Source organism: Anopheles cruzii, chromosome 3 (assembly GCF_943734635.1).
Source record: "Anopheles cruzii chromosome 3, idAnoCruzAS_RS32_06, whole genome shotgun sequence".
Taxonomy (NCBI): Eukaryota; Metazoa; Arthropoda; class Insecta; order Diptera; family Culicidae; genus Anopheles; species Anopheles cruzii.
The window spans coordinates 549-15429 of record NC_069145.1 but is presented as its reverse complement, the minus strand read 5'-3'; the positions used below and the strand labels follow the sequence as shown (position 1 = coordinate 15429).

The window sequence follows — 14881 nt, the reverse complement described above, 5'->3', positions numbered from 1 at the left end:
TCAAGCCATCACAAACGGGGCTTACCAGGCCCCTCTGTTCCTCTGGACGGCTTAAAAGCACGTTACACGTCTTAGAAACCCGACAACACAATGTAAATGGAATGAATTAAAAAACATACATAACATCATTAAGAGTATTATCAAACAGGATTTGATAGTGTTTAAAAGAAGAAAAAAAAGCTAGTTTGAATATTCAATTCATATTTTGAACATTGGTCGTATACAGATTCGTCTAGTCAAACAAATCTGACGAAAAGTAATTGTTTTCAATTCACTTTCAGTAATTTCCTAGCAAAACTGGTCATTAGTACGTCCACGCTTCAACACCAGTTCATACATACTTACTTAAGAAGGCTTATGAAGCAAGGACCTCGAAGTATGGTTATAATAACTTGTGTCATGTCGTTTGATTATAAATCCTACTTGAAATTGATGATGAAACCAATTAAAAAATAATAGTTCACAGAATATACAATATGTAGGAGAACGCAAAATCGCTTTTAGATAAGACAGAAAATTGTCATACTTGTACAGTTATAAAACAAGCGTGCTGTTTATGAATTTCAGATAAAGCGGTTTGCATATACACGGTTCGGTCTTCGTCCAAAATGAATCGTGAACAAATACTACAACTATTTTAATTAGTATATTATGTTCCTTCTAATTGTAATGATTTGTCCTTGAAGAATGAAATTATAATGACAAGTTTGTTGAAACGATTTGTTTGACGTAAAATTTTGTTCCTAGAAATCGTACATAAATGAACGAGTTAGAACCCAAAAACGATGATCAGCTAAAACCATAGACTATTCACATACCGTTTGAATGTTTCGTTTTTTTGCTGGAAGCCGTCCTTTCTATACGTTTCTGCAGGATATTTTTATATTCGTCTTTTTCCAGCTCGATAGAAAAGTGGTTTTCTGCTCTCGAGAATGCCGCTCCTTTGTCATGGTTATCATGCCGCACAGTCCACTTACCTGAAGCATCTACCATTTCATGCCGTGTTTGATGTTACGTAAACCAGCAATGAACGGATATGGATTCACTTTCATCAAATCAACGCTACACTATGAGATGAATCTTACAATTCGGATCCGTTAAATTGAGAGATTTAAATTGAGAGGTTTCTTTCGACGGGTACTTTCTCCAGATGGAAATTGGAATAATGATTATTGCGATATAGCAAAGTAAAGAAAATTCTGAGATTAAGTGTACATAGGAAAAACACAATCAGCTCAGATCATGCTACAAAATCACAAGTACGCCAACCGGAAAACAAATAACTTCTTAATAGTGTAATTAGAAGTTCACATAAGATGTAAACGTGTAAAGTAATCGTAAATAGTGGTTTAAAATGTTGACCGAAACTCCGACAAACTATTTTTTGAGCTGTAATAGTTCTTCATTACTAATTCAGGCTTCTTATGAATCATTTCTGTTTTCTCTTAAAAAACGTGAAAAATACTGTATTAACTATTTTTTTACCTGTAATAGTTCTTCATTACAAATTCTGGTTTCTCATTAGTCATTTCTGTTTTCTCCTGCGTTAAAACGTGAAAACTAGTGTATTAGGTAGATAAAAAAAGTCTCTAGTGTAAAATGGATGGTTGGTTGAATGGTGAATGAATGGTTTTAAATGTATCTTGTCGTTGTGTTGGATATTTATTATGTGTGATTTTGTTAATTATATATCCCAAAAACTTTATCATAGCAAAAGATTGGTTTTGAACTTAGATTTATTTCACAACTTTTTGTAGTGTTTTAATTCCGTGTCATAAACTAAACATTCTACAGATTGATAAAATGGATACAGAGTATTGATATACATATTTTATATATGGATATATTACATTTATCACATTGATATTAGCATTGCATTCCTTTTTGCCTTATCGCATACTTCCTAAACGGATACAAAATTATTTACTTCTCATGTTTGTTTCATGAGGGTAAAAGATATAAATTTTTCACTAACGTTTTGATTATCTGGCTGTAGGTTTGAAATTAACGTTGCACATAAAATTTCTATATAACAAAGAAAGTAATATATAAAATATTAAACAAGTATGCATCAACTTGGAATGCACATTCGAGAAATTAGTTTTAAAAAATACGAAGAAACGAAGATGCATTTATGCATTTAAAACAGCCGTAAAATATGTGTGCGAAACCCTGTTCCACAATGTTAAACCCTTAGCCGCGAATTTCGCTACAAAAAGAAGATCGTTCAATCGTAGTATCCAGCCAACCAAAGTAACAAAAGTTATGCTGCATGGAAAGAAAAGTGGTCTGGTGATACACTTCCTTCATCCTGCTATTCTGTCATACCTGCATGAGATGCCCGGGAGAAATGGAGGTGTGGTCAAAATTGTTTACTTCACTTCGTGTGATCATGTGATATGTGTCCAGGTAAAGTTCCGGCAAAGAGTAAACAACTTATTTTGGTTTTTTGCATGCTACGCTTCCTTGTCGGTTACGTTTCATATGCATGAGTAAAAGCAAAAACACAATTTCTTCGAAACGATAAAACCTACACCTGCTTTTATTTTGTTGCCATCTGGTGCTGTAGGTTGTTGGCTTCGTAAGAAACTCAACTGTGTAACACTAATCGATCATGATGGCACAACAAAGCTAGAGACAACTTCAGTTCTGTCATGGGTCGATGAGTATTTTAATAGTAGGCTGTAACGTCATCCGAGTCCGCGTCTTACATAAAGTAAGCTGAGAAGCACCTTCGACCTTCAATCAAGTCAATATATGCTTGCTCACTCGTATTCAGGGTTTTGTTCATGAGCGGCCTGTCTAGGGTGATATGGTTAGATTGATGGGGGTTGATATTTGATAAATTCTGTGTGCCAAACACACGACTTCACTGTGCCTTGCACAAACCAATACTTGTCTTTTCTCGTTTTACTACGATGCTTTATTGTCCTGCCTTGAGTTGTTTCTCCAGAATCTTAAGCTCGTGTAACTCGCATCTTAAGGCTGTGACTTAAGTGTTTCTATCTACGCGAGCATTTGGTACACGGCAAGGTATTGTTCGTCCGCAGTTTCTATGACTGTTCTAAACGGATGCTGGTAACGGTCTTTTTGGCAATTCATCAATGGAGAGCGATGTGGATAGCTCACCGTTGAATGCACAGTCAAGTGTCGGTAGAGTGTTGTCTATACGATCAACAAAGTGTTTTTCTTTGTACGACATTTTCGTAAGGCTCGTGCTATTTTCGCCAACGCCATTGGGAATCATTTCTTCATAATTAGGATTCGTTATCGATATAACTCCATAGCGTCCTCCGTCACCATCCTTCAAACTTCGGTAAGTTCCTCTGCGCGCTTTGTGACTCCTCGGGGCTGAGTAGAGTTTTAATACTTTACAGTTGCACGATACTAACAGTGATATGACCAGTCCCTGTAAATGGAAGATCGTATTTCATGAAACTTTATAAACAGTATATGTATCAGTTTCCGCAAGGTGATGCTATAAAATCGAGGGCACCCTGGTCGAAATTTATAACTTTATAGACTTGGGCGAAACTTTAACCGAAGCGAAAACTCAACAACGCACTTCATTTACAAAAAAGATCTGGAATGCCATCCATGCAAGCATATCGATGGTACATTGTCCGGCTGAGAGTCATTAAATTAACACCAGTTCACTGAACGAAAAGCGATTCCAATTTCCGTCGCCAATTTTCTTTTACGGTTCTATGTTGGACTTGCGCATAAATGGAAACATACACTTCACCTCCACACTCGCAATGAAATAACGGAAAGAGGAAATGAAGTGTTGATTAATTTTTGCCTTTTATTCGTATGAATTGCTCTAAAGATGCTACTCACTTCAAATAAATCAACTCAACCAATCTATCAGAGACGCATTCTTCAAGAACGTTGCCCTTTCATTGCATATCCTTATGATTGTTATTCTGATCATGTTATGGAAAATTTCATCTTTCTGTTCTATTTGGGATTAGAAAAGTACCCATATCAAATGCATAAAAATAATTGCTATCTCCAAAAGCGTCATTTAAGCTTAATATGTGTATGGCGGCGTACATTACGCACGCCATTTACATTGTTTTACGGAAAGCCCTGATCAGTCAAACTTTATAAGTTCTGCAGGAGCTCTCATAGCAACTGCAGTCTCCCATGTCTTCCAACTCCCCCACTATTTTTCTGTAGTTTTCTGTATACATTTTACTTATTTAAGTATATGATAAAACTATAACTCATTATTCATCTTGTTATTATAATGTCAGAAATATTTAACAAATACACCTTTTAACTATCATAAATTGATAATCTACTTACTTGAACTCCTTGCGCAATACTGTAGATTGACCAAAGCTGTACTACGTTCCAAACTGAAGCAACCGCACCAAGGCAAACAACAGAAGAAAGTACTACTAGGATCTGGATAAATTTTGCAAAAAAGTAACAAAACATTGGGTATTTATTGGTTAGCATAATTATAGCACAATGCTTCGGTCCAGCAACTCTGTATTTAGTATATTGTTTGATATTTTATGGCTTGTAATGTTTGACAATCTGATGTAATACCAATTACCATGGCATGACACGTGCAGCCAATGCTTCTTTTTGTTTCGCTTTGTGTTTCGCTACGCACTGTATACTATAACGCCACATTCAAACACTTGGACGACGGTACGGTTATTGATTTTAGCTGTATAGATTTTCTTTCGTTCTTTTGTCTAGCATTGTTGATTATGTACCTGCACGTTGAAACTAGCCATGGTAATTAAGATCGGCAAAGTTCTTAGAATTGATTCTTTATAGTTTGGTACTTATAGTAAAAAGGATACGAAGCACCTGTTTTGTACATTTAGTAATGTAAATAAGGACCGACAAATGTGAAATAGACATGAAACCTCGCGTGACTTTGTCATGTTGAATAAATTCAATTCTTAACCATGGGAAAGAATATAGAAAGTTTGTGGCGCACGTGTATTCAAGACAGAGGATTGCAGCCCAAAAAGAGCTTCGACAAGTAATATCTAACAGCGATGATTATTATTAATTATCCCTGTTTCTTACCTTGAAAAAGAGGCCTATTTGCAGTCCTCGCTTTTTGACAAGCTTGTTCTTGGCGCGAGAATCAATCTGCAATGCCGCAGCTATTTTAATTGCTCCTCCACCCTGACAAGCAAGATAAAAACCAGAAAACAGAAGCACTATTGCCGGCATAAGAAACCCCCAGATGTAAGCCGAGCCCTCCATTAACCTGTTGAATAATTTTTTTTTTTAAATCCTGTTTTACCATATGTCTAGAAAATATATTTATATTATTACCAACAATGATTATCTCCGTTCAACTCGTGAACAATTTGTGCAATTACTTGCGCACCGCTTATTTTAATGTCACGTTCTTTGTACTTAAATGCGGCTGCGACTCCGAGCATAAGCGATGGAAATCCCCACGAAATAAGACTGTTAATAAAATCAACAAAGACATACATTAGTATGCAAATAACTCCATTATTCTCGTCTCTTACCTATAGTTTGCAAGAGCTTTTCCCATACTAGGCTCTGGATTAGGATGAATATTTGTATTGGAACGAAACATGGCAAGCGCATGGTGGCAACAACAGCACAGCCAGCACAGTGACGCCAATTTCATAAACAACAATGCCAGTGAAAGTGACAAACATAACTCAGCGTCCTGAAAGTGAAAATGTTGATAGTTTATAGACGCTTGATTTGTCACATAAAAACAGCTATAGCTAATAGAGAACGCAAAATAATACGCAGCCTAGACAACAAGACAACACATAGATTAACAGACTTTACCCCAAAAATTTAGAAATGGCTCTTCTGGCATTATGTGTGTTTTTAAAGCAATTTTTGGTAGGGCTGTATTTAAAAACATTTGGGCCTTAAAGTAGCCAAAAAGTAAAATATACATGCAGGCATAAATTTACCTGTACACCGCCTACTCCAATGACGAACAATAATTGGCTCATAAAAAGTGACGCTAGAAGACTTAAAAGCGCTGTTCCTGCTAGAGATTTCAAATCAGAGAAAAGGCTGAAATGTTGGAAAAATATGATGGACCAATTTTTATAACCGGAGCGAAACCAATCATTTTATGTTATAATTTTGCCTAAACGTTTTAGGTTATTGTTTTGTTAGCTTTGAGTAATCGTTTTGTCAACAATTATGAATGAAAGAAATATGCACATGTGCTATTTGTATCTTAAAGCGAAATAGCATGGCATAAATTTGGTATATTGTGATTCGAAGGTTTGTTGATTTCAGTAATAATATGAAAATATTATATAACGTTAACGTACCTATATGTGATGAAAGCAAAGGCAAGCCCTACCAGACTGACGGAGCTCCCAAGGACTACTCCCAAAGCAATAAGACCTCCTTGAGAGCCCCACGTGGTGCTGAGAGAACCGTAAGATATGTTTGCCGAAGGAGGAAATCCATGAATGTGACCGGTGTAAAGTGTTTCCATTTTCTAGAAGAAGATGAAAGAAGAAAAATACCAACGTTAGTGGACAGCTTTCTTGCAAAATCATCATACGGGAATCATTCCCATAGGTTCGAAAAGGCATAAAAGTTCAATTTACTTTATTTTAACTACAGGCAACATTCAAAAGAACAAACATCATTAGTTTTCTCGAAGTTTCGACTAATTGAATATGATTTCCAACACTTTTTTAACATTGTCATGTTTATAGACAAGCGAACAGAAATTACTTGCATTTCATACCACTCATAACTAACTTCAAACTCTTCTCGAAATGTGAGAATATCAAGTAAAATGCAATGAGACATTCAGGCCACTTTGAGATGTACAACCTGTTGCACCCTCTAAGCTCTAGAGGAGTTTGTTCGCAAAGTGGGTGCTAATGAAACGCGGAATACGAATGCACCGTAAGCATCACGCTTTTTTTAACCGACATACGACGACGACATTTATCGAAACATGCCCCGAACAACGGAGTAGCGGACGGGAATACGGCGGTTAGCAGAATGAATAGTTTTCGTTGTGGCATTCGTTGGAAAGACTTCATTTCCTCCTTGGTTGAAACAATGCAAGTAGCCCCATTTCCTTGAACGTTTAGAGTTTTCAAACTCTAAACTTTTGAAAATAGTGGCTACGGAACTGTTGAAATAGGACATAGACTTTTCCTTTCACTAAGTATTTATATTAATGTCGTGGAAGCACACAACATACAGCATACATTTACGAGTAAATGTTGATAAAAGGAAAATTATTATGAACTTTTCGCAATTATCACTTTCAGCAAACTTTTGGCATTGAATATGTACCAAAATAAGCTACCTGTACAATTTTATTATTGTTTCACAAAACTTTGTTTTGGAAAGATGTAGCATATCAGTTTCAAGCCTCTTTTATTCTTCCAAAATCTTATTAACAAATGAAAAATAATGCCACTAAAACCGGAAAGATATTACACCTGAACGATGGAAATCTTTTATCGTCATTTATTTCGGCAATATGTTTTCTTATTTCGAAACAATGTTCATGACGCAGTGATTGTTCTTGCTAACATTACCAACATTGGAACACGATAAATCCATTTGCGAACGACTGTGTGTGTGTTTCACATCTCTGTATAAGTGCCTTTTGGTTTGCACGACAGACCAGTGTTTCGCATGTGTATAGAAAACAGCGAACACGGCTAGCCCGTGTAAACCACACAAAAGAATTTGCGGAATCCTGGCAGAATCGAGTCACTTCGTTGCTCAAAGCGTATAATCGAGAGAACCTGTGATATCTCACAGAAACGAGTGATACGGAGGCACACCGACCCACATTTAAGTGGGTGTGGTTGTAAGCATCGAAAGATATGATTTCTGGCACGGCTTTCTACACCATATGCTCGTAAGAAAATCTATGATACGGTTCACTGTATGGTTGGGAATGCTATGGACGAAAGATTTCTTCCTGCCCTCTTTACAGCCGCCTTTCCTTTGAATCTTTCCCACACGTCTTTTTGAAAAATACATCTTTTCCTTGCCATTAATACTTTATATTTTTATGGTTCAAACGCTTCGCGCATTATATATGGGTAATCATCCGCTACTGTAGCTATGTTGCAGTATTGTTTGCAGCGATTCGTGCGTGAAGTGGTCCTATAAAGCTTCTTATAAATCAGTCTCAACAAAGAACACCTACTTCGAACGAGTACCAAAGTGGAAACATAAGATAAGCCAAGAGCATCAGAAAATGTGTTTTCTAAGCTCCTTCCTCCTAAAGGATTTTGATCTTCCACTAAGCGTAAGTGGTAGTTCACGGAGTGATGCGATTTAATCGGTCATACTGGTTTAACGTTGGTGGCTGTGGTACATATTTTACATTTAAATTTAATGACGCCTTTTCGGGCGATACGCTACGCTAAGGGCGATTAGAGGCTAGTATAGATGGAGCGTAGATTAAAGAACACATAAAGTATTTTATAATTTGGAACTTTTATGAAAGTGCCCTATCGCTTTCACAATGCTTTCAAATAATAACCTTTTTATAATTGCACCACTCAAAATTTTTAAAATGTCGAAAACATGCGGTAACCTAACTGTGTCATCACAATGTAGCAGCTTGTTTTAAAATGAGATCTATTTAAGCATTTATTCCACTTTTCGTTGGTTATGAAGCTATACTCAGTAGATAAAAAAGGGTGTTTTTAATTTTAATTTTATAACTGTCGGTTTCTCGGTATCTATCGAGATATGATTTAAGAATTAAATAACTCTAAACAGTAACAGTAAATTAAACAATCATGGATGTCTTCGTTATTGTACATCGCAATCTAACATTAGGCCATTATTATCTTGAATTGCAAATGATTAATATCAATTTAGGTAAATTTGCAGTTTAATGAGTACTAATACAGCTGAGTAAGGATTTTATGGAAGTAAGGGTCCAATTGACGCTATCATAACACAATAATATGGTGTTTCGAAATGTTTGATTGCTCAGCAAGCACAAACCGGATCATTAGCGAACGTTACCTAGGCACTTCTGAACATTATAAATGTTTATTTACCATTACTTTAACGTATCAATAGCTACAAGTATTATCGAATAGCACACATAGAAGGGCAGGGTTTATTTATTTATGCTACCATACCATCAAAGCTTGCATTTGCGCATGGAGCACATGCCATATACTAATGCCATTAATGTGTTATCTATGAATCAACGCACATCCGAAGTCTTTTTAATTTATTCGAACTGAAGAAGTCTTTAATCCAAATGTTGATTGGCCTCTTCAAAAAAAAGTACGATCAGAAGAATGTTTATTCTCATTTTTTTATTATTAAAGAAGCATATGACTATTTTTTTTAGTTAATCATAATTGCTCCGTTGTGCATACTGAACACAGCTTAATGAATGTACAGTAAATATAGCAAACCAATGTCGGAGAAAGATAAATAGTTGTCGAAAGTAATACACTTTCGAAAGCGATCATAAATAGTAGAATTGTTACTGTCATGTTGAGTACTTTTATGTGATATTGTAGCACATTCTTTTGATTCGTTCCATATTGGTGTTTTTAATTAGTTAAAGATGTTGTGTTTTCATTGCTTAACCCCTGTTTGATTCGCACGACCGCAATGATATCGATTTGCAATGGGAAAATGCAGGATAGCGTATAAATAATAAAAACGCATTTCGCGGCTTTCCCTCAGGGGTGTCCTATCGCGTGACAAAAAACACTTCGAGCAGGGTTTGTAAAAGCACAAAGCATTCGAACCTTCGTGTTCCGGATCCTTGTCATATTATAGGTCAGATATTGTATAACAGTCCCCACAAAGACACGAATAAAGAAATCTTCACTCCCATCTTGACGACGGTTGCGAGAAACTATTTGTTCTGGTTCACTTTTTGTCTTCTATATAAGGTTTCAAACGGTATTTTCTCCGCCAAGTACTCCGCCTCCGCTTATATGCAATAAATCTATCAAATATTGAATATTTTAGACATATATATACTTATTTGAATAATCTAACAATCTAGAAAGCCATCTGTTAAGTCAGACAACCGTTGAAATGTTGGTTTTATTTGGGTATTTTATATGTAATATTTTTGCATCGATTTGCACATAAATAGTTAAAAATAGTTTCTCTCATTTCTATCTTCATATTCTGGTTTCCTAGATTCCTGAATTAGAAAATAATATAACTTCTTTATAATATCTGTATCATAATTATCTTTGTTGCAATAACTACACTCAAAACAATGTCCAAATGGCTTAAAGCAAGATTGCTATTTGCCTCTCATGTTAAAAAGCATGTCTCTCGAAAAAATTGTAATTCTTAATCCATAATATACGTCTGACTAGCATTGAAAGAATATCCACTGTTTGCCAACTGTGTTTACGAACAGGCGTGCAACTTATTGCATTAAAACAAGCGTAGAAAGGTCGCTCCTATGTTGACCAAATCAATGATATGACGTTAGCATCGTATACTATTTTGAGCAAAGGGAATTAGATTTCTGCTTAATATTCGGTAGCGGATAAATGATGGTGCCAAAGGTAGAATCGATACAAAAGTAGCTGTCGTATTAGAAGGTGTTTTTGTCAATGGTCGAATAGTTAAGCAACGATCATGACACATTTTTTTAGTATAATAGATTTTCGTCTAAAATTACTAATTACTGTACTATTAGAGCACTCATCGTGATGAATTAGTTATGTTGCCGATAAGCGCAAATAAATTTATTCTGCATAAATACTAATAGCATTGTTCTATAATATAGTCCTTAACTAGGCTTAAAAATGGGTAAAATAACGTAATACTTTAATGTAACAATACTATAAAAAAACAGTTTATTCAAATTGTCCGTTGTATCATGTTACATATTAGATTTAAAAAGTAAAGTCAAAGACATCCCGATAAAGCTTACGAATGCCGACTCGGTAAAGAAGTTATAAATAATGTAATTCACGTTTATAAAATTTGGCTTATAAAAAACGCCTAATAAATGTGTCAATGTGCTTCCAGTGCAAGCCGTTGTAACATTTGAAAAAGTAAAGTCCGTAAAATGTGTTCCGACATTCCACCTCGTTTAATAGTAGATTTTGAGTCCTGAACGCGCTCTAGGACATTTTCCCAAAATGTAATACTGTGAACTGACAACGTGCAAAAAACTGATTTTAACTTAATCTGAGTTCTGAGTATACTGTTTAAGAGCGAGATGTTTTCGCTTTGATTCCACTTACTTATTTTATTACTGGCACCGTCTGAGCTGCGATGTTTGCGCCTAGCGATGGAATTAAAACAAATGGAGACGGCGTACCCTTTTTGTATTTTCTACACGCACATGGCCCACTGCCCAGAATATTCTGCAAATCCGGTGTTTCAATTTTCAACTATTACAGTAGCGAGCAAGAAAAAATAACTGTTTTAATGAAAACCTTTCCTCAGCAGCGGTTTCATCCAAACGAAAGGTAAGACACTACAACGAACATTAATTAGCCTTACGAACTTCCTTCGCTTCTTATCACTTCGCCAGCTTTTTATGTTGGGCCACCTTGCACCACTTTTGCTCACTAAATGTATTTCTTTAGCATCACAATATATTGCAGTGTTACCGTAACAAAAAAGCACAAAGAACAGACTAGATCATCGAACCGTTGTTGTTTTCCTACGATACTACGCTGCTCTAACAAACACACCATGATATGTTTCCTGATATTATAACCTTGAAACTTTACTTAACTGGTACATTTTCCATAGAACACACACACAATTCACTTCTGGCGTATGTGGCCAAAATTGATACAATACCATTGCATAGCAAGCAAATTACCATAGCAAGCAAATCTTGCAGTAATTATGCGTTAATAGTGCTCTCTCTTGTGCACAAACACACTTACAAACACGACGGATGGAAGATGGGAATAAAGCATTTAACACACAAAGTCCCATAGAATGGCGATAACCTTCCAACCAAATCCTTTGAAACGTCCTTCAGAACCCACAACACGAACTAAACTGAAATACCTTTGAGCTAGAACTGACGAATAAAGACTTTGCCTTTCGGGTGCATTTCAATACCGTATAGCATGGATGAATCCATTATGAAGGAGAAATCGTTAAGGATTCTCGCGTTTGCGCAACCAACACTTTCCAGTATTCACCCGATGCTGGCATTCGGCTGGCATTCCAGCCCGATGCTGGCATTCGGGTGAATACTGGAATACGTGATGGGCTAATTTTATGATAGCGGATTTATGAACTTTTTTTTCCATTTTTCGCCATTGATGTTTTGTGTGGTGTTTATAAGGTTCTTTCTTCATTCTGTTTCCATTCATACGGTGACGCGACCCATACAATGTAACGTATACGCAGTGTGTCTCATTAGCAAGAGTAGTGTATGCGATGTATTTACACCTGACCAATCAAGTGTAGGTCTAATGCATTATAAAATATTACCAGTAGCCTAACCGACGCGAGTTAGCGACGCTTGCTGAGACAACGGTCAATGAAAGGTACACCAAATACCAATGGCACGCCCGGACTTGCCACCCATCCGAACATCCTTTAACAGGTACACCGGGACAACAAGCAGATCAGGTCCGGCAAGTACATCATGGAACTTCCAGCAGGAATGACCCAGTTAGGAATAAGAAATTATATAAGATCTCAATATAAAAAAATTAATTCAGTTCTGTACTCGGACTCATAATTATATACCTCCAACAAATAGAAAACAAGGGGCGCTACCTTAATTGATTGTATCGCAGAGGAAGTCTTCTTAGCAACATGCAAGCTAGAGTGTTTTAGCATGCAGAAACCTTTCTAGCGACAATTGATTGATTGAATAAGGCTTCAGTAAAAATACCACAATATTGTTCAATGGTTTACTTTCGATTCTATATTCATCACATATAAAATACTTATCTACATGTATGTTGTTTTGCTATACTATATATTATTTTATTTTACCTACCTAATAACCTAAAAACATTTTGTAAATGTTTTTTTTTATTCTGATCATTTGGAGAGTTTCAAGAATTTGGAAAGTTTTTTTAATGCTGAAATAAAATTTATTTATAAAACTTTTGCTATGTCTCTGACCTCTGACCTGTTTGATGAGGCGACTTAGCGCGCGAAGGGCGTGGTAGCTTACCTGCTGCTCGCGATCCTACGATGTTTGGAATTTGACGAATATTGTTCATTCATTTGTCGCGCTCTCCGTTCTATCGACGTACCATTAATTCTTTTGTGTACACAGATTAAGCTTCAACGTCAAGCACGCTCAGCGCTTCCAGGAAACATTGTCCTCTCTGGTTTGTCCTTCGCTTGACGCTTGGCTTTGACGGATATCATTATCGCGCTGCAGAAACCGTTTTCACAAAACTATCCGTTCCACGAGAATTGTTTTAGACGGTCGAAACAAATTCAATCCAAACGCAATACGATCAGTTTCACGTTTGTCACGAGAACCCGTCTGAAAATTTTGAATGACTGCGGTCTTTTAGAAGACGCATACAACATTTTGTATGCGAGCGGTCGCTCACGCGTGAGTGTCTGTCACATGAGGCCTCTAAGCACTGAGTGGTGACAGCTCGAGCTCGTGCTGTCAAACGCATTGTTTACTTGTGTTGGCGCGTGATTACGGGCGGCGGTGGCTTTTCTATATTTTCAGGCAAAGTTTATCTTACTATTGATTCTGTTCTATTGCAGATTGGTACATATCTTCTGCATTGCAACTCCGGCGTGAATGAGACAGACAAGACACGCTCCTATATCCCGGAATATGCTAATGATCGAAAGCCTCGATCTCTGTTATGTGCGTTTCAGCACATAACAGAGATCAGCACATAACAGAGATTTTTGTTTTAAAATAGTCTCTCGTAGCATTTCGATCAGTTATTGCCGTTCGCAGCAATTCGGGCCTCCGCACTCATGACACCCACTCACACCGAGAAGTCGTCCATCTTACAAAATATTAAACTGACGACAGACGCCCGCCGGAACGTGACAAAAATCACGATATTTTCGCGATCACCACACAAAGTCACACACAAACACTCCTGTAGTTATGGCAGCTGCTAAGATCCGGGACGTGCGGTGGGCTGATCCGGAAGGTTTTTTAGTCGTTAGAAATCCGGCAGCTCCTCACACAGCGTTGGGGTAGCGTTGGAAGATTTGTCTCTCCCGTAACAACCAAAAAAAAGTCACACACAAACAAACACTGTCGAAAGACAAAATACTTAGCACGTTTGCGAACGCTATGATCACCTTTAGGCAACCATTTCATCCGCAAAACGCGAAAAATGTACGGAGCACAACGCAAAACAGCACCGCACTTGTCACTATCACTCTGACGATTGCAGCGAATACCGAAATTTGTTTGAAGGTGTGACGTATGTGCTGCCGAGTCGCGGAGGTAACCGTGGAGGGACCAGTTTTATAGGCAAAACTGAAACGGGAACGAGGAAGGTGGGTTATAATACTAACACTTTGGCGGGGGGGTAGGGAGAATAAACTTTGGAAAATCATACAGGCCAAACGGTGCGTCGTACAGTGCTGAGACTTGTCTCATTCGAAAGAAGACAATCCAAATTATTTTACAAAAATTATAAATACTTCATACATTCACAACTTTATGAGTTATTAAACTTTTAAAACGTATCCCTTCGGGGGGCTGCGGGGATTTACTTTAAAAATTCTCCAGGTCGAACGGTTTGACGTACAGTGCCAGGAATCATTGCAATAGACTCTAATTAATGAGACAAATTTTTTAAAAATAATAACTCGATCGTACATAGCATACTTTTTGTGTAATTGACGATTAAAGTTTTGTGAAAATCCGTGGTACAAACTTTAAAAATTTCTACAGGCCGAACGATTGGACGTACAGCGTTGCGGA

The 14881-nt window shown here is 36.9% G+C and overlaps 1 protein-coding gene across 4 annotated transcripts; it reads right to left on the bottom strand.

Moving 5' to 3' along the window:
• Positions 1-1762: 1762 nt before the first annotated feature.
• LOC128271797 (adhesion G protein-coupled receptor L1-like) lies at positions 1763-14333 on the bottom strand. 4 transcript variants are annotated; one of them, XM_053009442.1, is made up of 9 exons: positions 14251-14333; positions 13136-13365; positions 6312-6484; positions 5940-6045; positions 5514-5680; positions 5311-5448; positions 5056-5242; positions 4312-4413; positions 1763-3409 (listed from the first exon to the last, which is right to left on the bottom strand). In XM_053009442.1, exons 3-9 carry the CDS (start codon positions 6479-6481, stop codon positions 3065-3067), a joined length of 1215 nt encoding a protein of 404 aa, XP_052865402.1. In that variant the 5' UTR covers positions 6482-6484; positions 13136-13365; positions 14251-14333; the 3' UTR covers positions 1763-3064. The 4 variants fall into 4 exon arrangements, with proteins under 4 accessions (XP_052865402.1, XP_052865401.1, XP_052865404.1 ...); XM_053009441.1 differs by having other exon boundaries at positions 13136-13456; positions 14251-14331; XM_053009444.1 differs by lacking the exon at positions 14251-14333 and adding an exon at positions 14195-14239.
• Between the last annotated feature and the right edge of the window lie 548 nt (positions 14334-14881).

What these genes read in the sequence shown, in the direction of transcription:
- LOC128271797 (XM_053009442.1), bottom strand. Translation starts at nt 6,481, where the DNA reads ATGGAAACACTTTACACCGGTCACATTCATGGATTTCCTCCTTCGGCA. An exon ending in AAAGCTCTTGCAAACTATAG is followed by an intron (nt 5,449 to 5,513) that starts GTAAGAGACGAG and finishes TTTTATTAACAG; the next exon opens with TCTTATTTCGTGGGGATTTC. An exon ending in AAATAGGCCTCTTTTTCAAG is followed by an intron (nt 4,414 to 5,055) that starts GTAAGAAACAGG and finishes AAATTTATCCAG; the next exon opens with ATCCTAGTAGTACTTTCTTC.